We start from the raw sequence: 26330 nt of genomic DNA on the forward strand, positions 1-26330 counted from the left end.
TTGAGCAAAGAAGATGGAGGAAAATCCCTTTCTTATACCAGATCAGCACTTTCTGTCATTCAGATGAGGAAGTGGAGACTCCAAAAGTTGAAACGATTTGTCCAAGGTCATATATCTAGTTAGTAGAAGAGGTTGCTTAGAGCCTAGGACTCCTGACATTTTTTCCTAAGCCACACTGCTTCTCCTTCCATTGCAACTTTATTTGGTAGGACTTTTAATGTTATCTGACATGTTTTTCAAAGCATCCTTTAAGAGACTTCAAGGATAAAAAGCTATTCCTGCCTCTTGTGAATTGTAAGAAATCCCTTCTGGATTGAGTGGACGGCCTTGCCAGTGACTATAGAGATGGCCTCAAGAATGATTGTAGGTATGGCCTCACCTGTGGTTGTAGGCGTCTCAGCTGAGTTGGTGGCTGACAAGGTAGTTCAAAGATTATCAGGATCTCACAACCTTGGAGCCCTTTCCTCAATCTCACTCAGCTGAGGAAGAAAATACATTCCTACTTCTCAGGCCCTATAAGCCTTCTATCATACAGTATCCTCTGCATCTGAGGCCTTTGAAAAATAGCTCACATTTCTGTAGCATTGAGGCTCACTTAGCATCTTCCTTTTGACAACACTATGAGGTAGGGGATGCAATTTACACGTGACGTTATTGAGTCTCAGAGAATGATGGTCACTTGGCCAATGATACACAGTAAATCAGGGAGATAGTATTTGAATCCAGGCCTTCTGATTCTATTACCTCCCTACTTCATCCTGCTACTCATTCCCCACACACCTGCCCTTTAATTCCAATTGCCAAAAGCCCAGGATCTTTAGTCAATTTATTTAAACGCCCCATCTTCCCCCTGTGCTCACCTCATCTCACCTTTTTCCTTCAAAGGATGATGGTGTGCTCTGAGTTCGGGCCAGATGCCCTCTGCCAAAAAGAAGCTCATTTTATAACAGCACTTCCCTCCCTCAATCACATTTTCCAAACCTGCCAGATTTCATTAATATTTGGCATTGTACAAGTATCAAAACGAGTGTCGTTTATATAATCCATTGCTGTTTACCAAGCACTTTCTGCACACCAACCCGACATGGGAGCTAAATGAGTTTACCATGAAAATATATGCTTACTTGCTTGTTTGTTTTGTTACTTTGCAATGACCCTTCTGAACAAGTATCTGGGGTTTATTGAATCCCAGCCTAATGGAAGCTTCAACAAAGAAAGCTTTTAAGCAATTATACAGCAGTGATTTGTAAACAGATCATAGAATCATAGAACTTTTGAGCTGGAAGTGAAGTTAGAGCTCATCAAGGCCAACTCTTTCACTGTACAGAGGAAGCAAGAGAGGCTGGAGGGAGGGAGGTAAATGGGCAAGGCAAGTTAGGAGCAGGATGAGGATTGGAACTCAGGTGCCAGCCACTTTCATAATGAATGTATATCCTTTGTGTGTGTGTATACATATTTATATATGCATATATATATTTTTTTTCCCACAAAGCTACTGGTAATTTAAAATAAGGTTTAGCTAAGTGTTAACAAAGGATAGTCTGCAGAAATGAGTATTAGCCTATTTCCTAGATGCTCTCCTATTCCCGTTATGGGGGTTCAGAAATCAAGGCATAAAATCCTAGCATCTCAAAGGTACAGTAACACTTTTGCTTCTACCTCTTCCAACAATATCTCCATCAAGTGGTCATCCAGACTTCCCTTGAAGACCTCCAGTGAGAGAGAAACCCATATCATTTCTTGTTGTAGGAAAGCTTTTGCATTATAACGAAGTTAAATTGGACAAACAAATTAGTTCTGCCCTCTGGGGCCAAATAGAAGAGCCTAAATCTTCTTTCACATGATAGCCTTTCAAATATGGCTTTCATGGCTCCTCTGAGTCTTCTTTTCTTTAGGCGAAATATCACTAGTACCTTTATCCAGCATTCATATGGTAGAGCCTCTAATCCCATTTATATCCTGGTCACCCTTGTTTGTCCACATCCTTCCTAAAATGGGACACCTACACTTGGATGCCAAATTCCAGATGTACTGTGCCTCTCAGGCCATGACTATGGAACTAGTTTGCTTTGGATCCCATAACACCTTCGAAGACCCCATTGGCTTTTTTGCTTGCTATGGAGAACTGTCTACTTACATTGAGTCTTCTTTTTCCTGTCAGCCTTCCATACCCTCTTAGGTCTGTCTGTAGCCACATCTTCATTCCTTAACTATAAACCTTCCAACTAGAAGTTAAATAAAGAGCTCAACATGTTGCCACAGTGGTTCCTCTCACATTTATTTAGAAGCCTAGGTGACAAATCAAGTTAATAAACAAGTAGTTTATTAGTAGCTAGCATATGGTACTGGAAAGGTCACCGGATTTGGCATCAGAAGACCTAGGTTAAAATCCAAACTTTTCTACTCACTACCTGTAGGCCCTTGGGCAGTTTAACAAATATTTATTAAGCAACAACTATGTGTAAATTACATTGTGCGCTAGGGAAGGCTGGTTTTTGGCCTACCTATGTTTTTACCAGTTTTGGGAACCAAAGAAATTCCCTCTTCCAATGCAAATCTGAACCTTCTTTGTAGTCTGGAACCTTAGGATCCTCAGGGGCACCAAGAAATTAAGTGACTTTGCCAAAGTCCCACAGCCAGTACATGACAGATGGGAGACTTCAACCCTTGTCATCCTAGCTCAGAGGCCGATCCTCTCACCACTATTCCATGCTGTTCCCTGGGCAGATGCAAAGTTGAAATAAGTTTAGTTACCTTTCGGAGTTTACAGCACAGTAAGGAAATAAAAGACAAACACAGCTATTTATAATACACACAATGCTACATGATAAGTTCCGTAGAGTGGTGCATACCAAAAGCCCTGTGTAAAGTTGTAGGGGGAATGGTTTTACTTAATTGGGCAATCACAAAAGGTGACATGGAGGAAGTAGAATGAGAGTTGAGTTTTAAAGAATAGGTTCATCTACTCTGAGTGCAGATTGGCACATTTTCACTTTATTTTTCTAGTTTGTTTTTTTTTTTTGCAACAAGGCTAATATATAGATATTTTGCATGACTTCATATGTATAATTGACATCATATTGCTTGCATTCTCAATGGGTGAGAGAGAGAGAGGATCTGGAACTCAAAATATCTTAAAAACAAATACTAAAAATAAATAATTTTTTGAGGGGGGAAAAAGCTAGAGAATGGGTTCACCAAGAGAAAAAGACAAGTCATTTCACCTCTCTGGCATTGGTTCCTCTTTTGTGAAATGAATGAGTCGGAATTGGGAGATCTCTCAGATTCTTTCCATCTCTAAACCTTAGGAACTTACTCCAACTGGCCTGGCAAAGATTTCTGGTAGCTAACTTTGTTGTTCTTTGTGTTCAATTCTGGATTGGAGGGAATAAAAGAGAACAGAGATGAGAAGAAATGAGAAACTGTACATTTAAAGGGAGTATTTGATATTTACCTTGAAAATTTCTTAAGAATAGATTACTCAGCATATATAGACATTAATTCATTACATGTAAGATGGGGTGTACAGAGTATTCAGGGAGGACTATCACCTCTGGTATGAGACCTTGCTGAACCTTTTTTAGGGCTACTCATCCATCTTTGGTGTCCACCTTTCACCTAATTCTCACCTGTGGTTCCAAGAAGCTATGTAGCATGTGCAGTGGCCATACCCTGTAAAACTGTCCCAGTAGATGACTAAAACCAGGTTGAGGGTAACTATGGATCTCAGACCCTTTGGTGAATTTGAGAGGGATGTCTACTTCAAGCATGGGAAGACTTTCCATGGCAGAATGGGTGGATGAGAATAATTTGTTCCAAAAGCCACAAAGGCAGCAGAAGCCGATGCTGTGAAGCACTTGGAACTTAGACATCAAAGATGTTAAGCTTATCCGCTGCATCCTGGGCCATCACCATTTGTTCTGATTTTTGGCCTGCTACTGGACTTGTATGACTCTTAGAGAGATAGTGAGGCTTACAATTCCTATGCTACTTTGCCTCACTTAAATCCAATTAATGCACGAGTCATGATAGCACCATATGATGTTATTGGTCCTCTTCAAAAACAAAGGACTAATAACAAGTCACTCATCAGTCTTCCTTGCTCTATCTAGCTTTGGAGGAAACTCTATCATAAAAACAGCTTTCATTTTGACAGTGTTTTAAGGTCCTCAGAGCAACCATGGAAGGTAGGTAGTTGCTACTCTCTTTTTCTTGATGGGGAAACCATTTAAGAAACGCTAAGACTTTGCTGGTATCATGCAGCTAGTAAGTATGTGGTGTGGGATGTCTAGAGCTTCTGGACTCCTAGTCCAACACTCCACTGTGGTACACTACATCTTGAGCCCTTTGGCAATGTATGATTTGGCCAGCTTATATTTATTTTAAGAGTTGTATGAATATCTTTTATTTTTATTTTTCCATCACTTTTCCCTATACATCTCTCACCATGCCCATAGCCATACATTATAACAAAAACTAAAAAGAAAAATATTGTACAGCAAAACTAATCAACATTTTAACCAAGCCTACCATTCCGTGTGGCGTTCCATACAAATTATCTCCCATCTCTGCAAAGAAGGCAGAGAGGTCCATTTTCATATCCCGTCTTTGGGACTAACTTTGGTCATTATGACAACATAGTATTCAGACGGGGCTTTGTTTGTCACTATTCCTCCCGGTTTGCATTTTAGTAGTCACATACATTGCTTTCTTGGTTCTGTTTATTTCACTTTACATTTGTTAGCTTAAGTCTTCCCATGCTCCTTCAGTGACCATGTTAAAAAATATACTCCTCATATTTCTTAAAACTGTAATATTTTGTTCCACAGATGTAGCATAACTTGTTTAATCCTTTTGAGGCTGCTATATGGTGCAGTGGATAACCATTGGACTTGGAGTATGTGAGCCTGGGTAAATCAGTTAACCCCTATTTACCTCAGTTTTCTCAACTATAAAATGGGTAAAATAACAGCACCTACCTCCTAGAATTGCTGTGAGGGAACACGAGATAATATATGCTTACCACAGTGCCTGCTGTGTAGTAGGCACTTTATAAATGGTTATTCACTTTCCCTTACCTTTCCTTTCTCAGTCAATGGCATCAGTTTTGTTTCCAGTTTTTGGTTACCTCAAAAATTGTCCTCATAAATATTTTGGAGATGGGACTTTCTTTGGCTCCTCGACCTCCTTGGGGCATATACCGCACAATGAGATCTTTAGGTATGGAAATTTTAGTCACTTTCTTAAAATAAATCCTTTAAAAATTAATTTCTATTTTTAAAAATTCTCAACTTAAAACACCAAAAAGAAACCATATTTCCACAAACACAGCAGGACACAAAAAGAGCATTATATATATGAAATCATGAATCTCCATTTAATACTACTTGCTTTAAAAAAAGTATGTAATAAATTCCACACATTACTTACAAAACTGCCCTGCTTGTCTGGTTTCCTTCTGAACTTCCTTCTGTTCTCTTCTGTGCATTTCTAAAAATGTTTCAATGGCCCTCTTTTTTTGGCATCACTATTGCTTACCTCCCCCTCTCCTCACAGCCCTACCTCCCAATTAAAATCCCAGAGAAAGAAAAAGAAAACCCTTGTAATGAATTAGCACAGTTAAGCAAAACAAACCCTTACAGTGGCCATGTTCAAGAATGTACCTCTCTTTCTGCCCCTTGTGTCCATAACCTTTCTGTCAAGAAGTGGGTTACATGTTTCATCACAGGTACTCTGGAGACCTGATCAATCATTACATTGATTAAAGCTCTTAAGCCTTTCTGTGTTTTTTTTCCCCTTTACAATGTCCTTGTATAAATTGTTCTCCTTGTTCTGCCCACTTCACTCTGCCTTAGTCTGTCCTATTCAGAATTTTTGAAATCATCTCTTTTGGCATTTCTAATATCACAATAATATTCCATGATATTCATATACCACATATTTTTCAGGCATTCCTCTAGTTTTTTCTAATTCCCCATTTTCAAAAAGTAGATTTTTATGATTATCTTTTGTTTTAAACATAGTCTTTACATATTTCTCTTCCTGATTCTCCCAGTCATCCCGTACAACAAAGAATTTAAATTTCAAATAAGAAGAAAAAGGAAAAAAGAGAAAATAATTTGGTAAAATCTATTAACACAATGGAAAGATCTTCTCTTATATGCATTGTTCCACATTTATGATCCCTGATCTCTACAAAGGAGTAAAGAAGAGAGAACTTCTCTTATCTCTTATTTTTGTTCTTTACAACTTCATAATTTTTGTTTTTGATTGTTTCGTGTTGAAGTTATTATGTAGGTTTGTCTCAGTTTACTTCACTTTACATCACTTTATCTGAACCTCTCCACATTTCTCTATATTCATTGTTTGTTGTGACACAGTAATACTCCATCACATTCATGTAAAGTAATTTATTTCTCACAGTTCCCCCAATGATAGGCATTGACTTTGCTTCTACTTCTCACTAAATGTGCTGCTATAAATATTTTGGAGTGTATGGGGATTTTCTCTTTGCCAGTGACCTCCTTGGGCTATATCATGCCTAATAGTGAAATTTCTGTGTCAAAGGGAATAGCCATTTTAGTTACTTTATTTGCATAATTCAAAATTCTTATTATAATTAATAATTAACTTTTCATAATGCTTGGACTAATTCATAGCTACCCCAACAGGATATTAGTCTGCCTGTCTTTCTGCAATCTCTACGACATTGATTATTACCATCTTTTATTGTTTTTGTTGATTTACTGGGTGGGAAATGGAACCTCAGAGTTGTTTTGACTTGTATTCTTATTATTAGTAATGTGGAGCATTTTTTCATGGTTGCAATGATTTTTTTATCTTTGAAAATAAATTTTATTGTTCTCTCCTGTTTTCCCCCCTCCATTTCCCTTCTGTTTCACCTTCTTTTTTCACTTTTCTCTTCTAGAGTCATTTTAAAAATTAAAAATTTAATTTTCATTGTCATGCAAAACGCACTTCCATACTGATCACTGTTGTAAGAGCACACTCATGCATAACCAAAACCCAAAAATAAAACCATAAATTGTTAAAGACGTTTTGTTAATGTTAAAGATGACTCCAATAGTTCTTTCTCTGGAGATAGCATTCCCTATCATAAGTCTTTCAGGATTATCCCAGATTATTGCATTGCTGAGAGTAGCTAAGTTTTTCATAGTTGATCATTATAAAGTATTGCTATTAGTATGTACAATGTTCTCCCAGTTCTGCTTATCTCACTCTGCATCAGTTCCTGCAGATCTTTCCAGCTTTTTCTGAAATCATCTTGCTTATCATTTCTTAGAGCAAGATAGTATTCCATCACCAACAGGTACCACAATTTGTTGGACACCCCCTCAATTTCCAATTCCTTGCTATTATAAAAAGAGTTGCTATAATATTTTTGTACAAGTAGGTCCTTTCCCCCTTTTTATTCGGGAGCCATTTTTAGAAGAAAGAGTGAAAATGAATGGGGAAAAAACCCCACTAACAACCATAACCAAAAAAAGACCAAATATATAGATAGATAGATATAGATATAGATATAGATATAGATATAGATATAGTCTTCTACTTTTGCAAAAGAACAGAGGTAACTTCCTGTAGCTTTATGCTATAATTTTATAGCATTCACTTTTAGTTATCTTTGCCATTGTTCTATTTACACTGTCACAGTAATTATCTGTGTTGTTGTCCTTGCTCTGTATCACTTTTTTTATCAGTCCCTGTCTTTCTTTGTATTCATCAATTCATATAGCCCAATAATCTGCTATTATATCGCTACACCACAATGTATTATCTAGGAGTTTCCCAGTCAATGGACAAAGACTTTTGTTTCTGTCCCTTTGCTACTATTTAAAGTCTTTTTATATGTATTTTGGAACATAAGGGACTTTCTTTTTGTCATTGACCTCCTTGGTCCTTGACCAGCTGCAATAATTTTAAGATCTTTTTGTTCATATCCTTTGACTACTTATCTCATGAGGAATAGTTTTTGATTTTCTATAATTGTGTTAGTTTTCTATAAAGCTTGGATAGCAGAAATCCTTATTACAGTTATTCTGTGTCCCTTCTTATCCTACTTGTGTTAATTTTACTTGTGTAAAATTTTTCAATTTCATATTATTGAAATTATCTATATTACCTTCTGTGATCACTCTTCTGTCTTATTCAGTTCAGAATTTACCCCCAGTCAGAGCTGCTAAAAGCATCTAATATAATTCTTTTCTTTTTTTATAGTTTGATCTTTAATAGTCAAGTCACGTATTCATTTTGAGCTTTTTGTGGTATATGACATAAGATGCTGGTCTGAATCTAATTTCTGCCAATTTGCTTTCCAGTTTACTGCAATTGTTGTCAAGCAGGGAGCTCTTCCTCAGATAATTTATTTTCTCACATTTCTGAAAGACTGTTACTGAGTTCAATTGTGTATTTCTTCCTTATTGTAGTCTACTCCACTGACCTACTTTTCTGTTTCTTAATCAGTACTAAATAATTTTGATGATTTCTGCTTTAGAATAAAATTTGAAGTATGGAAATGATGACTTCCCTTCATTCTTATCCCCCCCTATTATTTCCCTTAAGATTATAGATCTTATTTCTTCCAAATGAATTTTGTTGTTATTTAGTCTAGCTCTCTAATGTATCCTTTTTTTGTTTACTCATTTAGCACTAAATCTGCAAACAAATTGGGTAATACCGACATTTATATTGGCATGGCCTAGCCATGAGCACTGAATATCTCTCTAGTTATTTAAATCATTTAAAAAAACCCTCACCTTCTGTCTTAAAATCAATACTGTGTATTGGTTTCAAGGTAGAAGAGTGGTAAGGGCTAGGCAACGGGTGTTAAACGACTTGCCCAGGGTCACACACACATCTAGGAAGTGTCTGAGGTCAAATTTGAACCTAGGACCTCCTATCTCTAGGCCTGGCTCTCAATCCACTGAGCCACTCACCTGCCCCCTATTTAAATCATTCTTAAATCAATGAAGAAGTGTTTTGTAAGCATATTTATATAGGCCCTGATTGTGCCATAGTTGATTGACTCTAAAATATTTTATGTAATTTGTAGTTATTATAAATGAAATTTCCATTCCTGTTATTTCTTCTAGGCTAATCTCATTGCAATATAAAAATACTATTGATTTTAATGAATTTATTTTGATCTTGCGTCTTTAGAAAGTGTTTTATTTTTATTTTTAAATATTTTTCCATGTTTACATGATTCATTTTCTTTCCCTCCCCTCTTCCCTCCTCCCTCCCCCAGCCAACAAGCAATTCCACTGGGTTGTACAAATTATCACTTGATATCTGTTTCAATATTATTCATTTTTGCTATAGAGCGATCTTTTAAAGCCTCAACCCCAAATCACATACCCATATATACATGTGATAAATGATGTGATATGTTCTACTTTTGTATTTCAACTCCCATAGTTCTTTCTCTCAATAAAATACCATTCTTATCTCATTTGATCCTTGAAACAACCTTGTGAAATATGTGCTACTATCCCCAATTTATATTTGAGGAAACTGAGACAAACAAAGGTTAAGTGACTTGCTCAGGATCACCCAGCTAGTAAGTGTCTGAGGATGGATTTGAACTCAGGGCTTCATGATTCCTGGTCCAGCACTCTCTTCACTGTACCACCAACTGCCTCTAAGGAAAAGGGCCTCGGTTTTGAGTCCATACCATATGAGGATCAATTGAAGGAATTGGGTATCTTTAAAATGACCAGGGGAATATTATTCTCATCTTAAGTCCTTGAAAGTCTGTCATGTGGAAGAGGGATCATAAGATTATAGATTTAGAGCTAGAAGGGACCTCAGAGGCCTCCTAACCCAAACTCTTCATTTTACAATTGAGGACACTGTGGCTCACTTTTTCTTCTTGGTTCCAGAATGGAGAACTAAGACTAGGGTGGGATGGAAGTTACAAAGAGGCAAATTTAGGCCTAATGTCAGAAAAATCTTCCTATCAATTGGAGCTATCCAAAAATAAATGGTTCACTTGGAGAGATTGTGAGTTCTTTCTCTCATTGGAGGTTTTAACGCCAAGGCTGGATGACCCTTTGTAGAGATTCTCTTTTGGATATGGGTTGGATTGGATGGCCCTGAAGTTCCAACTTTATAATTCTGTAAAGTTTTACAAGATGACTTCCTCACAACTCTGAAATTTAAGTAGTACCAGGACTATTATTTCAGTTTTTCACATAGGAAATTGAGGCTCAGAAAAGTTAACTATTTTACCCAAGGTCACATGGAGTGGCAGAGATAGGACACGAACCCTGATCTCTTGATCCAAGCTCCTTTCTTTGTGCAGTATATCAACTTCCACTCACAATGGTCCAACCTGAAAGTCAGACCATTTTCCAGATGATCATTACCTTCTGACAAATTAAATAACACATCATATTCAAAGCTACTTTTTGCACCCCTATTCTGGCATTATCCTAGGAATTACTAGTTATTTGAGGACAAAAGTTGTGCCTAAGTGTCTAAATGCCTCTAATGTTTGTTGTAGGTACTCCTTATCTGGATCATTTGACTTTGCAGTATGGAAGTATTTCAACATAACACAAGGGGGCTCTCTTGGTAAAGAATGATTATATAGAAATTTGTAGCTCATTAGAGCTGGAAGGACACTTAGAGATCATCTAGTCCAACCCCTTCATTTTTCAGAGGAGGAAACCACAGTCTAGAGAAGTGATGGACTTGCCCAAGGCCACACCACCAGTTTAGCAGCAAAGCCAGGACCAGAACCAAGGTCTCAAGGTTCCAATCGTACTTCATTGTCTCACTGTCATTAGTATGTCTTATGTTTTTTGGGGGGGAGGTGTAATGTAGCCCCTCAAAATATAAGTTGGTAGTTATTTTCTTTTGCTTATTTGCAAGACTAATAAAGAGAGAAAATTATTTCAACTAAAATTATTCTCTAATGACTGCTGTTGATTGATAGGAAGCTTAGGATCATGGACCTCAAAATTAGGACCACAAAATCTCTGGGTCATCTATAAACTGAAGAGAATCCCTTATTACCTCCATGACAAAGATACTATCTACCTCACAGGATGATTGTGATGAATGCAGTTTGTAAAGTACTATAGAAAAGTGAATTATTATTATAATCTCAATCTCAGAATCTCAGCATTGGATGGGAACTCAGATTCTAACTTGTACCTGAATAGGTATCCCTCTTCATATAAGATCATTTGCAATTGGGCATTGAAACATAGCTTGAAGGCTAAAAAGTAATTGGATTCAATAAAGCAGTGTTCCTTAAATCCCCAAACATAAATTACATAAGAACAAGTTCCCTATTTAATAAGAATTGCTGGGAAAATTGGAAAGAAATTTGGCAGAAATTAGGTTTAGACCAACATCTTACACCACATTCCATAATAAATCCAAAATAGATTTTTGACCTGAATAGGTGAGTTTGTCCCATTTACATTCACAGTTATGATTACCATCTGTGTATTCTCCTCCATCTTGATTTCCTTTTTTAATCCTGCCCTTTCTTCTTTCACTCTTTCCCTCCATACTAGTGTTTTGCTTTTAATCATTCCCCTCTTCCCCCTCCCTTATATTACTCCCCTTCCCACCACTTCCTTCCTTATTCCCCTCCTAACTTCTCTATAGGCTCTTTTAATCATGCCCCCCACTTCTTCCTCCCTTATATTTATTACTTCCCTCCCCACCACCCCCTTTCTTATTCTCCTTCTACTTCTCTGTAGGGTATGATAGGATTCTATACCCCAATGAGCCTTGCTGTTCTTCTCTCTCTGAGCCAATTCTAATGAAAGTCAAGTTTAAGTATTACCTGTCGCCACCCTCATCCTCCCCTCTACTGTAATAGTAATGCCTCCCCCTCTGTGTGCCTCTTTATGTGACATAATTTGCCCCATTTTACTTCTCTCTTTACATTTCTCTTGTACAATCCTCTTCTTCACCCCTCGATTAAAAAATATCTTCCTAAACATCATACTACCAACACACTCTCTCTATGTATATTTCTCCTAACTTCTATGATAATTTTAAGAGTTACAGATATCATCTTTCCATATAGGAATATAAACAATCTGACCTTATTGAAGCCCTTAAGTTTTTTCTCTATTTTATTAACCTTTTTTATGTTTCTCTTGAATTTTGGATTTAGGCATCAAATGTTCTGTTTAAGCCTCGTCTTTTCTTCAAGAATGCTTGAAAATCTTCTATTTTATTAAATGACCATACATTTTCCTGAAAGAATATAGTCAGTTTTGATGGGTAGGTGATTCTTGGATGTAAACCCAGTTCTCTTGCCTTCCAGAATATCATATTCTAAGCCTTCCAGTCCTTCAATGTGGAAGCTGCCAGATCCTGTGTAATCCTGACTGGGACTTCATGATATTTGAATTGTTTCTTTCTGGATGCTTGAAGTATTTTCTCCTTGGCCTGGGAGCTCTTGAACTTGGCTATAACAATCCTGGTAGCTGTTATTTGTGGGGATTTGTTGCAGGAGGTGATCTGTGGATTCTTTCAATTTCTATTTTACCCTCTTGTTCAAGAATATCAGGGTGGGGCAGCTGCATGGCTCAGTGGATTGATAGTCAGGCCCAGAGATGGGAGGTCATGGGTTCAAATGTGACCTCAGGCACTTCCTAACTGTGTGACCCTGTGTAAGTCACTTAACCCCCATTGCCTAGCCCTTACCACTCTTCTGCCTTAGAACCAATACTCAGTATTGATTCTAAGATGGAAGGTAAGAGTTTAAAAAAAAGAATATTAGGGCAGATTTCTTGAACAATTTCTTGTAATATGATGTCGAGGCTTTTTTTATCATGATTTTCAGGTAGTCCTATAATTTCTAAATTGTCTCCCCTGGCTTTATTTTCCCTGTTAGTTATTTTTTTTCAATGAAATATTTCCGATTTTCTTCTGTTTTTTTTTCATCCTTTTGATTTTGTTTTATTGTTTCTTGATGTCTTGTGAAGGCATTAGCTTCTTTTTGCCCAATTCTAATTTTTAAAGATAATTTCTCCCATGACCTTTTGATCTTCTTTTCCCACTTGGTCCATTCTACTTTTCATGGAACTCTTTTCTTCACTGAATTTTTGTGTGTCTTTTTCCAGTTGACCAATTTTGCTTTTTCAGCTGCTATTTTCTTTTTGCATTACTTTCATTTCTTTTCCCTGTTTTTCTTCAAAATGTTTTATTTGATTTTTGAATTCCTTTTTGAGTTCTTCTAGTGCTTGAGACCAATTTCCATTCTTCTTTGAAGTTTTTCATGTGGGTGCTTGGATCTCACCATCCCTGATTGATTCTATGCTTTGCTGTTTGTCACCATAGAAATTTTCTAGGATTAGGAGTTTCTTTTGCTATTTGCTTATTTTCCCAGCCTTTTTTGCCTGTGGACTGGTAATTCTGAAAACTGATGATTCTGTTTCTTCTGCTTCTGGTTTGTAGGGCTCTGCACTGTGAGCTATTTTCCCCTGGGACCAGTCTTCATCACAGTAGTGCAGGCTTGAAAGGGCCTAGCACGATGAACTTCTGGGTCTCACTGTGGGCTGGTGCCAGGGCCTGAGCCTTCAAGGGGTGTAGCTTGGGTTCCAGGATGCCAAAATCAGTCTTTGGCAGGTCATGGAACATGGTGCAGTAGGAGGGGGGAGTGGTTGGCCAGCCCTTCTCTGTGTGTAGTTTTGTTTCTGGTTCCCTATTATCTGGTGAAAATAAACTCTCTCTGCCTACCTTTCAAGTTGTGTTCAGTAAGAGACACCCCACCCCCATTTTGCTGTTGGTTTTTTATTCCTGTCATCTTGAGGTGTGTTTAGAAGAGATTGTTGGAAAGGTTTCATCTTTCACTGCTACTAAGCTGCCATCTTGGCTCCTCCCACTGTGACCTGAATAGAAGAGAAGCAAATACTATACTTTTCACAGCTAAGGAAGATGAACTCTCAACCATAAAAAGAATAGAGGCAATCACAAAAAATAAAGTAGATAGTTTTTATTCTACAAAATTAAAATAAAGCTTTTTCACAAACAAAATTAATCAGGAGTAAGGGAAGATCAAAAGATATGAAGTTGACTGGGGAGAAAATCTTTGTATCAAGTATCTCTGAGAAGGGTCTGATATCCAAGATATATAGAAAATGAGTAGAAATATTTAAGACCAAAAGTCATTCTCCAGTAGACAAATGGTCAAAGAATATAAAAAAAAGAAAAATAAAAAGAATAATTATAAACAATTAGCAATCATAAGAAAGAATACTCTCACTAATAATAATGACAGAAATATAAATCAAAATGACCTTGAAGTTTTACTTCATACCTAGAAAATCATCAAAGACAGCATTAGATAATCAGTGTCAAAGGGTTTTTGGAAAGATAGGCACACCAATGCAATTTTGGTACAACTGTTAATTAGTGTGATCATTCTGGAAAACAATTCGGAATCATGTAAACAATGGCTAAAATGTCCATTCTCTTTGACCCAGAGATTCCACTGCTAAGCCTATATCCCAAAGAGGTCATTGACCACAAAAAAAGAGAAAAAAGCTCCAGATACATCATGTCATATAGTATAGCACTTTTTGTAGTAGCAAAGAACTCAAAACAAAGTAGATGTGTCCATTAATTAGAGAATGATTAAATTGTGTTACATGAATGAAATGGAATATTATTGTGCTGTAAGAAATGATGAACATGATTCATACAGAGAAGCATGGAAGGACTTAGATAAACTGATGCACAGTGAAGTAATCAGATTCAAGAAAACAATGTACACAACTATAACAATGTAAAGAGGAAAGAATAGTCACAAAAAATAAAAAACCAACATTGTGAATTTACAAAGAATAAGAATGAGAGGGCAGTGGGATAGCTCAGTGGAGTGAGAGCCAGGCCTAGAGATGGGAGGTCCTAGGTTCAAATCTGGACTCAAGACACTTCCCAGCTGTGTGACCCTGGCCAAGTCACTTGACTCCCATCACCTAGCCTTTACCACTCTTGTGCCTTGGAACCAATACACAGTATTGACTCCAAGACGGAAGGTAAGGGTTTAAAAAAAAGAATAAGAATGATCCCAAGGAAGAGAGATGAGAAGATACTCCATTCCCTCCTTTGCAGAAGTGTGGGTGTGGGTGTTTTTGTATGTGTATGGGAGAGGGGTTCCATAGGAGTGGAACACTATATATAATGTGAGTTTTTTTCTAATATTGATCAGTTTTGCTTAAAATTGTTTCCCTTTTTTAAAAAAATTCTATCTTTTTCTAGAAGAGGATAGAGGGAAACTACAGGGAGAAATCTGGATTATGTAAAAAATAAAATATATCAATAAGAATCTATTTTTTAAAAGGTCACGAGGAGTTGGTCTTTGAGACTTAGCTTGAAGAGCTCCAGTAAGGAGGAAAAACTAACATTCTCCTTTTGGTTGGAAGCTTTTCTTTATATTGAGTTTAAATCTGCCTCTCTTCAGCTTCTAACTCTTGGTCCTAGTTTGCCCTCAGGGACCAAGCAGATGTGTACCTCAGGGAAAATATGGATTCTTGTCTAGCTGACTCTTTAGTCTGGGCAGTGGACCAATAGAAAAAGGGCCAAGGCCCACTACATCTAAACTTTCCATAGATAGTAAACTTGCCTAGTTTAGACCTTCGAGGGATAGATAGTGAGACTTAGGGAAAAATCTGAACTTTAAAAAGAAATGCAATTTGATTACTTTAAAATACATATTACAGAAGTAAAGCCTCACTTTTCCAGAGATATATAAGCCTATACTAGTCAGTTACCTGAATTCCTCCCCACTCTGTTAACCCTGCCCCAGGATTCTACATTTTTTTGTGTGTTTAAATTTTTTTTTAATTTTAATTTTAAAAATATTTTTCTATGTTTACATGATTCATTTTCTTTCCCTCCCCTCATCCCTCCCCCCTCCAAGAGCCAACAAGCAATTCTACTGGGTTATACAAATGTTAACACTTAATACCTATTTCTATATTATTCGTTTTTGGTATAGAGCAATATTTTAAAGCCTAAACCCCAAATCACATCCCCATATAGACATGTGATAAGTGATGTCATATGTTTTGCTTTTGCATTTCAACTCCCATAGTTCTTTCTCTCAATGTAATTATCATTCTTTCCCATAAGTCCTTCAGGAGTTTCCTGGCTTGTTGCATTGCTATTAGTAGCAAAGTCCATTACATTGGATTGTTCCACAATGTTTCACTTTCTGTGTACAGTGTTCTTCTGGTTCTGCTCATTTCATTCTGCATCAGTTCACTGAGGTTCTTCCAGTTCACATGGAATTCCTCCAGATCATAATTTCTTTCAGCACAGTAGTATTCCATCACCAATAGATACCACAATTTGTTCAGCCATTTCACAATCAAGGAATAACCCTTCATTTTCCAGTATTTTTGCCATCACAAAGAGTGGGGCTACAGCATTCCACATTTTGAAAAGAGCAAGCAAAGAAGGGAGGGAGGGGCAGGGTAGCTCAATCCTAATAATCCTCAAGTTTAGCCCAGTCCTCCTTGGCACAGCTCTCCTTGTTAGGAAGTCTTTTCTTACATCAAGCCTAAATCTGCCTTTTTATTTATTAATTTTTAAATTTTTTGTACCAAATACATGCAATAACTAACAAATTTCCACACACGTTTTCCTAAATTATATGATCGAACTTATCTCCCTCCCTCCCTTCCCTTCACCCTTCCAGTGCTGTCAGGCACTAAATCTGCCTTTTGTGACTTCCACCAACTGCTCCTAGTTCTGCCCTCTGGGGCCAAGCAGAACAAAGGGAATCTCTCTTCCATATGGCATTCTTTCAATTACTGAATATAGACTTCATGTGTTCCTGATCTCTATGTCCATAGTTCTTTCATTTTTCTTCTAAAAATGTGACATCTAGAACGAGACACAGTACTTCCAATACAGTTTGTCCAGAGCAGAATACCATGGGGCTGTTACATCCTTAGTCTTAGACACTTAAGACAGCTTCAGATCATACTAGCTTTTGTGGTTGCCATGTCACTCTGTTAGCTCCCCCTGGGCTTGCAACCTACTAAAACACTTCGATATTTTCACAGGAACTGTTGTCTAGACACTTCTCTCCCACCCTGTTCTTGTAAAGTGCTTCTTCTAAACCTATGTGTAGGAATTGGGGCAAGGGTGACAGATTCTGCAAAGAAATTTAATAATTCAGATGTGAGAATTTCAGTGTTTCTTTGCCATGATGAAAGGGCAACCATAGGCTGAAATCCAGAAGTTGGCTCTCTTGAATGCCAAGCTCCATAGCTGAGGGTGGTAGTGAAGTATATAGAGCACTAGAGAACATACAACAAAAATGGTAGCTAGAGTTAAATGTTATTTTAACTTGGTGACTCACCCCTACTTTTACAGGAAGATAATATTGATCTAAATGGTGACCTTTTCCTTTCCTTCATATCATCAGAGTCATGCCAGGCAAAGGGCAATGAGTCACCATTGAAACAAATTATCTTTTGAGAAAAAAATTAGCATTTTATTGCCTTAGAAATCTTAACTGAGGGTCTTTTATTTATTTCACTTGGTGAGTCCATATCATTCTTCTTTAGTGCCTCTTATGTCTAGTTTTTAGTGTGATAGAATCATCAAATGTCAGACCTGGAAGGGACCTCTGAGATTTTCTAGTCAAGCCTCCCTATTTAAAAATAATTTTGTTAAATATTTCCCAATTACATTTAAAATAATTTTTAATATTCATTAAAATTTTTTTGAGTTCCAAATCCTCTCTCTTTCTCTTGCTCCTCTTCTACCTCTTGAGATGAACAATATGATGTTGATTATACAATGATGTCATGCAAAACATATTTCTGTATTAACCATATTGAAAAAGAAAACATAAAAAACCAAGAAAATAAAGAAAGGTGAAAAAGTCTGCTTCAATATGGACACAGAGTTCATCAGTTCTTCTCTGCAGGTGGACAGCAGTTTTCATCATGGATCCTTATTTTAGAAGAGGTAACTGAGGTCCAAAGATGCTAAGTGAATTGTTCAAGGCCACACATAAATAATGACAGGGCCAGGATTCAAACTCAGGTCCTCATACTCCAAATCTAACAATCTTTTCACTGTATCACTCTGCCTCTCAATTGTGGTTTGTGAAGGATATTTTTATTTTATTTGGAATTTTCTCCCATTCCGGAAATACTTATAGAGAGGCAGCATAGCATTATGAGCTATTAGGTTTAGCGTTTGAATGAGCTGAATTTGAATCCTACCCCTGACATTCTTAAGCTATTATTTAGCACAAAGGAACCTCAGTATCCTCATCTATAAATTCGTCTATAAAATAGGGATGATAATACAAATAGTCCCTGAATCTCAAAATGTTTGTGAGGCTCAATGAGCTCATGGATATAAAGTGCTTTGTAAACAAATACTTTACCAATTTTAGGTTCAATATAAATGCCTATTATTGTTATTGTTACTTTGCATATGTTATCTCATTTGATCCTCATAACAACCCTGGGGCGTAAGAACTATTATTGTTCCCATTTTAAAGATGGATAAACTGAGACTGAGAGAGTTTAAGTAATCTCTCCAGGGTCACACAGCTAAGTAATTATCTAAGACAGGATTTAAATTCAACTCTTTCTGTCTCTAAGTCCAGTACTTTATCCACTGTGCCACTTAGCTGCCCCTGGAATAACCTTTTCATTGGTCTCCCTACTCTGCTTACCTCAGTGATAGGGAACCTTTTAGAGACCATGTGCTGTGCCCTGTTTCTCCACCCCCAACCAAATGTCACACCCCCTTACCCCAGACAGGGGAGGGAGGAAGCACTCCCATTGGGCTGCTGGGCAGAGGGGTGAGTGATATGAGGAATGTCCCTCAGACACATGGAGAGGGGGAAGGAAACAGCTTGGCCCCGAATCTCTCTGGCTTTCTAGTAACAAACTCTAGAGGGTGATGGCATATACACCCACAGAGAGGACTCTGCATGCCTTCTCTTGCACGTGTGCCATAGATTCACCACCACAAACCAACTCCATTTCATTGTCTTCTTGGCTGCCAAAGTGATCTTCCCAAAGCATGGGTTTGACTATGGCACTCCCTTACTCAATAAACTCCAGTGGCTCCCTATTACTGCCTGAATCAAATATAAAGTCCTCTGTTTAGAGTTGAAAGTAATTCATAAGCTGAATCCTTCTTTCCTTTCCAGTCTTCTCCCACTTTACTGCTCACCATGTACTCTATGACCTAGAACCATTGATCCCAATGCTGTTCCCCACTCTCTTATGGTATTCAATTTTCCATATCCATGTTTTTGCACTGGCTGTTCCCCATGCTTCCATTACTTTGTCCTCTCACCAGCCCCTATTCATTTCCTGGGCTTCTTGCAAGGCTTAGCTCAAATCTCCCTTTCTGTGGAGCACCTTTCTTTCCCCATCTCTCTAACATAGTTAGCAATGCCTTTTTCTTGCAGATTATTTTCATAATGTCCTGTGTATACCTTATGAGAGTCTGATTATTTACATGTTCTTCCCCTCCATTGGAACTAGTTTATATCCTCCATGCTTACTTAGCACAGTGCCTGGCACGTAGTAGGTGCTTTATAAATGAGGTTACTATTATTATTACTACCTCTACTACAAATAACAATAATAATAATCACTTAACTGTGCCCAGAACTTTACAGATATACACATTTCATTTGAGCTTTCTAAGAGTCCTTTAGGGAGTTTAGACAGATGATATTATTCCCTTTTTACAGCTGATGAAGTTGCAGCCCACAAAGGATAAGGTCCCATAGCTATTAATCATTGATGTCAGAAATGGAGCCAAGATTTCTCAAAGTGTATAGTTTATTGGTGCCTTTTTTCTTCCTATCACCATCACTTCCCACCCACCTCCTCCAGAGAAAACTTTCCCTTACAACAAAGAAAAACAATTGAGCAAAAACAACAGATATAGATAGATATGGACTCTGACAGTATATACCATATTCTGGCCTAGTAGTTCCCCACTTCTCTCTCATGAGGAAAGGGCATTTTTCATGATCTCTCTCCTCAGATTGTCATTGGTTTTTCTATTACTTGAAGTCCAACTCCCTTGAGTGAGTGCATTTTTTCTCTCAGTTGGGGTTATTTTTTCACTGTGCATCAATCAGTTCCTACACATCTCCCCCCATTTCTCTGACTCCTCAGATCCATCATTTCTTATTACACCATGGTTATATTCTATCATATCCATATGCCATCATTTCCTCCACTTGATGGGTATATACTTTATTGCCAGTGCTTTGTTACCATTAAAGAGCCCTGCTGTGAATATTTTGGCATATATCATAACTTCGTTTCTGTCTTTGTCTTCCTTGAGGTACATGAGGCCAATAGTGAGACCACTGGGTCAGAAGAGATGAACAATTTAGTGCCTTTTCTTGCAGAGTTCCTGATCAAAATTCGGACAAGTTGTCTCACAGCTCCATCAACATTACGGTAGTCAACTGTCCTTTCTCAGCCCCTCCACCACTGCCTGTGGCTGTTTTTTCATCATTGCCAGTTTTTAAGGTATGAGAAGAAACATGAGAGTGTACTTTTCTTATTATTAGTAGTTTGGGAGCATTTTTTCATAAGGCTTTTTAGAGTTTGCAATTCCTCTTTTGAAAATTTTTTCCTTTCTCATGTTGAGTCCACGTTGTCCAACATCCAGTCCGGTATTCTTTCTAAATTACTCCTCTTGCCTCTGTGGACAAGGCTTTTAATTATAATGGAATGCCCATTCATATATTTTGTTTTGACTAATTTCTAATTCATGCACAACTAGCATTCCTGCTTTGTTTTTTCCTCTTAACATACTGCGTTCATGCTTTATTTTTGATTTTAAATGTCTTCTTCCAACCAGGCCTGTACCCAGAAAAGCAAATAATAATTTACATTTTCATGTATTTTTAGACAATTACATGTAACTGTTTTTATTCATCTTTAAAAGCCCATTTACATGGCATATAATAGAATTAATTGAATTGATTTTTGAGGCAGGGCTGCTTTTTATCCCATTGAAAAACTATGACTCATGAGATCCATTTGAGCCTCATTTCTATTCCTCCTTCAACTCGTAAGCTAAATGTGATTTACGTAAAAAACAACAACCTTTACTTACCTCGGTAGGGAGCTTGGTTGGGTAGGAAATAAGGGGCCAGTTTCCCTTCAAAACTCTTATACAGTTATGGAAAGTTACAGGAAGGCAATTTGGAATAAAGAAGTATTTTCTAGCAATTACAGGCATCTAGCAATGAAAGAGGCTGTTTCACGAGGTAGTGAGTTCCTCATCACGAAACTCAGAACAGGTTTTGAGTTGGAAGGAAGCTGCTCATTGTTGAGTCGTTCAGTATCTGTCTCTTCGTGACCCAATGGACCATGGCTATCCATGGGGTTTTCTTGGCAAGGCTTGTGAAGTGGTTTGCCATTCTTTCTGCAATTAATTCTTTTGTCAGGCAATGAAAAGTTAAGTGATTTGCCTAAAATTACACATGTAGGAAGTGTCTGAGGCTGTATTTGAACTTAGGTCTCCCCGACTCTAGATCCCAATGTTCTTAACAGTCTAGTTAAGTCCTCTCATTTTACATAAAAATGTTCAGATGGAGAATGAAATAGTCCAAGGGTAACTACTAAGGATGATATAGAAGGCATTTCAGCATGGGGTGGATCGGACCAGATTTAATTCTGAGTCTGAGTTTCATGGCCTGTGTAGCAAGACTATGGAAATAGCTCCAAAATAATTTTGAAGAAAAAGGATTTGTGGTGAATAATTTGTAGTGATGTGGGAAAAGTGGGATTTGGAGTCAGAGGAACTGGATTTGAATCCTGATGACCACTTAATAATCTGTGGGACTTTGGACAAATCATCTTGCTTCACTGACCCTCAGTTCATTCTCTGACAAATGAAGTTGGATTGGATGACCTCTAGAGTCTTTTTCCAGTTCTAAGTCTATGACACTAAGTGCTGCTGAGAATTGTTTCCAGCCAATGAGTATTTATTGGTTAGCTCCTTTGAACCTAGCACTGTCCTCAGCTCAATGTGAGAGTTACAGAAGCAGTAGGTGTTGCCCCCATCCTTCAGGTGCTTACAATTTTATCATGGTGACAAGTTGGGCAAATCAGAATCGAAAATAGAAAATAGCGTGTGATGTGAAGGGAGATAATGTAGATAATGTTGTAGTAGTTTCATATTCCTGAATTGTACTACAGAGCAGTAATCATCAAAACAATTTGGTACTGGTTTATTGGAATAGAGAAGCTAGTCAATGAAATAGGTTAGGGGTACAGCACATAGAAGCAAAAACCCTAGTAGACTACTGTTCTGTAAGTCCAAGGGCCCCAAGTACTTTAAAAACTATCTATTCATAGTGGATAAATCATTAGGCCTGGAGTCAGGAAGATCCGAGTTCAAATCTAGTTTTACTAGTAGTATAACCCTGGGCAAGTCAATAAATCGGTCCGTAAATATCTTTTAAATACCTATTTTGTGCCACGCACTTGATCTTGACCTGCCTCAGTTTCTCCATCTGAACAAAAAACTTCTGGGAAAACTGGAAAGCAGTCTTGAAGAAACTGAATTTAGACCAACACCAAAAGGACACATGATTTAGATAATTTAAAAATACCTGATGAACAAAGTGGACGATCAAGGAAGACATTATCTTTCAGATCAAGACCAAACAAAGGATAGGAGGATCACAGAAAATAAAGTGGACAATTTTTATTACATAAAATCTAACAGTTTTTGCATAAAGAAAACTAATTCATTTAAAACTAGAAGAGAAACAGCTAAGTGGGGGAAAACTTTGTAACAAGTTTTTCTAATAATGATTTCACGTCCATAATCATTAGCAACTTTTTCAGATTTATGAGAATAAAAATCATTCCCCCGCAGATGTGAATGATAAGAGCTAGAGCACTTTAAGGTTTGCAAAACACTTTACAAATATTATCTCATTTGATCCTCACAGCAATCCTGGGAATTAAATGCTATTATTATCCTCATTTTACAGATGAAGAAACTGAGGCTGGTCTAGGTCAAGTGCCTGGCACAAAATAGGTGCTTAAAAGATATTTACTGATTGATTTATTGATTTTCCCAGGGTTATACTGCTAGTAAATCTAGATTTGAACTCAGGTCTTACTGACTCCAAGCCCAGTGATTAATTTACCATGAATAGATAGTTTTCAGAGATAGAAATCTAAACTATCAATCTAAGCTATCTCTAATCCTTAGAAAAATACAAATTAAAGCAACTCTGAAGTTTAACCTCACAACCATCAGACTGACAAAAAAAAAAATCAATTACAGTTTTTACAGAGGCTTCAGGGAAACAGGCATATTAACGTATAGTTGGTGGCATTACATTCCAACCATTCTGGAAAACAATTTGGAACTATACATACAAAATCACTAAACTACATACCCTTTGACCTAACTTTGCCATTACTAAGCCCATAAATTCAAAGAATTTTCATCAAAGAAAAAACCACCCATATATGCAAAAGTATTTAGAGCAGGGTTTTTTGTTTTCCTATAGAAAATAATTAGGAACTTCAAGGATGCTCATCTACTGGGGAATAACTAGGACATTTTGGAATACGAGTATAATGGGGGATTATTGTGCATAAAAAAGGATGAAATGGATGGTTTCAAAGAATCTTAGGAAGAGCTGTTTAGTTGATTCAGAGGGAAATGAGCAGAATCGGGAGAACAATTTTATACAATAACAACATTGTAAAAACATCTTTGAAAGGCTTGTAAGCTAATCAATCATTGTTGAATAGGACTGATGAGGAAGTGTGCTTTCTGACTCTTGACAGAGAAATGAAAGACTCAAGATGCTGAATAAGACATATATTTTTGAATTCAGCTGGTGTGGAAATTTATTTTGACTGAAAACATATGTTTTTTGTTTTGGTACTTGTTTATCGATGAGAATGTTTGACAGGACAAGGAAGATTAGGGACAGAATGAGAAAGGAAAGAAGAAAAAAAGAAGGCGAGAAAGAGAGAGAGAGAGAGAGAAAAAAAGTCATTATGGCATTTTTTAATGAAAGGAAAAGAACAGAATAAAGGCCAGAAACAAGGTCAGACAAGCAGGATGGCTTTGAAAGCTACAAGTTGATTTTATTATATATTCAAAAAGAAAATCAAGTTAACTATAATAGAAACCTGTACTTTCATGTATAATCCCCTTTTTTCTTTTCTACTGTATATATATATATGCATATATATATATATGCAAATGCCCACTCTATTTGGTGTTGGTTAAGTTTGGAATAAAATTAATTTTAAAAAGGAAACCTCACTGAAAAACTATGTGCTATATTCAAGGAAGACTTTGAAAAGTGGATTGTTCATCAACGTTATACTTAATATCCTACGTGACGTGTGATTTAATGATGAAGAATTAAAGAATGTGTCAAAATCTTGTGAACTCAGTGCCAAATCTTGTAAAAGAAGTGATTACAGCAAAAGAACACATCTCCTGTTAAAAGTTTATAAAGGTGTTTGTTAGAAATTGCAAAGTTTATTATACTAGTGATATTTGTTAGTAAATCAAATTGTTTCATTTTGTGCCAGCTAATTCACCCACTACTAATAATCTTCATATTTCTTCACGAAGTTGTTCATAGTATCAAATGAGATAATGTTCTCTATGTGTTTTGTAACTCATAAAGCCTGTAGAAATGTCAGCTATCATTAGCATTATGATCCATTTAAATTTCTCACTAGTCACATGCACATATGCACTACTCTATTCAAGACAGTTTCATTATCTTCTGAATATACTGCCATCATTTCTTCCCTTTTTCCATTGCTCCTTCCCTAACATACCTATCAATATCTTCAGCTTTCAGTCAATTTAAGCTCCCCCTGATCCATGAGGCCTTCTTCAAGTGTTCTAGCCCATAAGGATCTCTACCACTTCTGATTTCCTAGGTTATAGCAATGAGTGTCTGTATCCCATATTTGGGTACTTCATTATCATCATAGTCGATGCTCAATCAATAATAATCAATGTATATTGTGTAAATGAATGGTGGAGACACTGCAACCCATCACTTCAGACTGTAAACATTTAGCATATACGAAAAACCTAATAAGAGACGACTCAATGGCTAAAATTATACGCCAAAAGCTCATTATTTTTGTGGACTAACAGATTAAACATTCCCATGCTCTAGAAACAGATGTAGCTATGTTCTAGGGGGTTGAACCAGTAAACTGTACTAGAACTTGAGCACCATCCAAGAGGTCACCATCGCAGAACATCCCCAGTGGTACCTTCATTTTGGTTCTATTTTCCCCTCCAGTAGTACTTGTTTTCTCTCCACCTCGCCTCCCACCTCCCATCTTCCATCTCTAGCGGTCTCTTTGCTAGGTTTCTCTCTCCTTATAAGTGGTTTCTTCCTTTTGTTTTTCTCTCCTTCCCAGTATTCTCTTCCAACTGTGTCTCCGTCTCCTACCACCCTTAGTAATCTATTCCTTCTCTTGCTCCCTGCCTTGCTGCCCCTCCTCCCACATCCACAGTAGTCTCTCCTTTGTCTACCTCTCTCCAGTAACATCCCTAGTGCCTCTGACTTTTCTCCTCTCCCAGCACATTTGTAGTGGTCTCTTCTCTCTGTCAGCCATTCTATCTCCCACCTAACTATGACCCTTTCCTTCTGTCTCTCTGTCTCTCTCTTCAGTGGTCTCTTGTCTTTCTCTCCTCCCTATCCTCAGGTCTTATTTTCTTTGTCTCTCCTCCAAGTGGTTTCTTGCCTTTGGGTCTCTGTCACTTAAACTCAATATTTTCTTCACTCTATTCTCTCTTCCCCCAGAACCCCGCTGGTCTATTCCTTCTCATCCCCATCCCCAACCTGAATATTTTCTTCTCTTTTTCTAATTCCTCCCTTTCCATTAGTCCCTTCCCTCCATCTCAATTTCTCCTCACCCATCACATTCTTAATGGTCTCTCCCCCAACACATCCACATCATCTCCCTCTGTCGATCTCTCTCCTCCCCTACCAATTTCTTCCCCTCTATCCTTCCACATTACAGTTTTAGTGGTCTCCTCATTTTGTCTCTCTCTTCTCTATAACTATCCATACCCCTAACTGTCCCCTTTTTGTCTCTTTTCTCCCCCTCTAATAGTCCCATCCTTTTTCTCTTAAACACCCCTTATCTCTAGTGTTGTTTTCCCTAGGTTTCTCTCCCCTTATAAGTGGTTTTCCTCCTTTGTCTTTAACTCTTCTTCCCAGTGTTCTCTTCCATGTGTCTATTTCTCTCCCAACCACAGTAGTCCATTTCCTCTCCTGCTCCCTCACCTACCATCTATCAACA

At 37.4% G+C, this 26330-nt stretch overlaps 1 protein-coding gene across 1 annotated transcript in view; it reads left to right on the forward strand.

Moving 5' to 3' along the window:
• The first annotated feature begins 345 nt into the window (after positions 1-345).
• CETN2 (centrin 2) overlaps positions 346-26330 on the forward strand; it is a 135355-nt gene continuing 109370 nt past the window's right edge. The window contains exon 1 of the mRNA XM_044682791.1: positions 346-420. Coding sequence (XP_044538726.1) covers positions 346-420 — 75 coding nt within the window. The remainder of the gene's footprint in view (positions 421-26330) is intronic.

This window comes from Gracilinanus agilis, chromosome X (assembly GCF_016433145.1).
Source record: "Gracilinanus agilis isolate LMUSP501 chromosome X, AgileGrace, whole genome shotgun sequence".
Taxonomy (NCBI): domain Eukaryota; kingdom Metazoa; phylum Chordata; class Mammalia; order Didelphimorphia; family Didelphidae; genus Gracilinanus; species Gracilinanus agilis.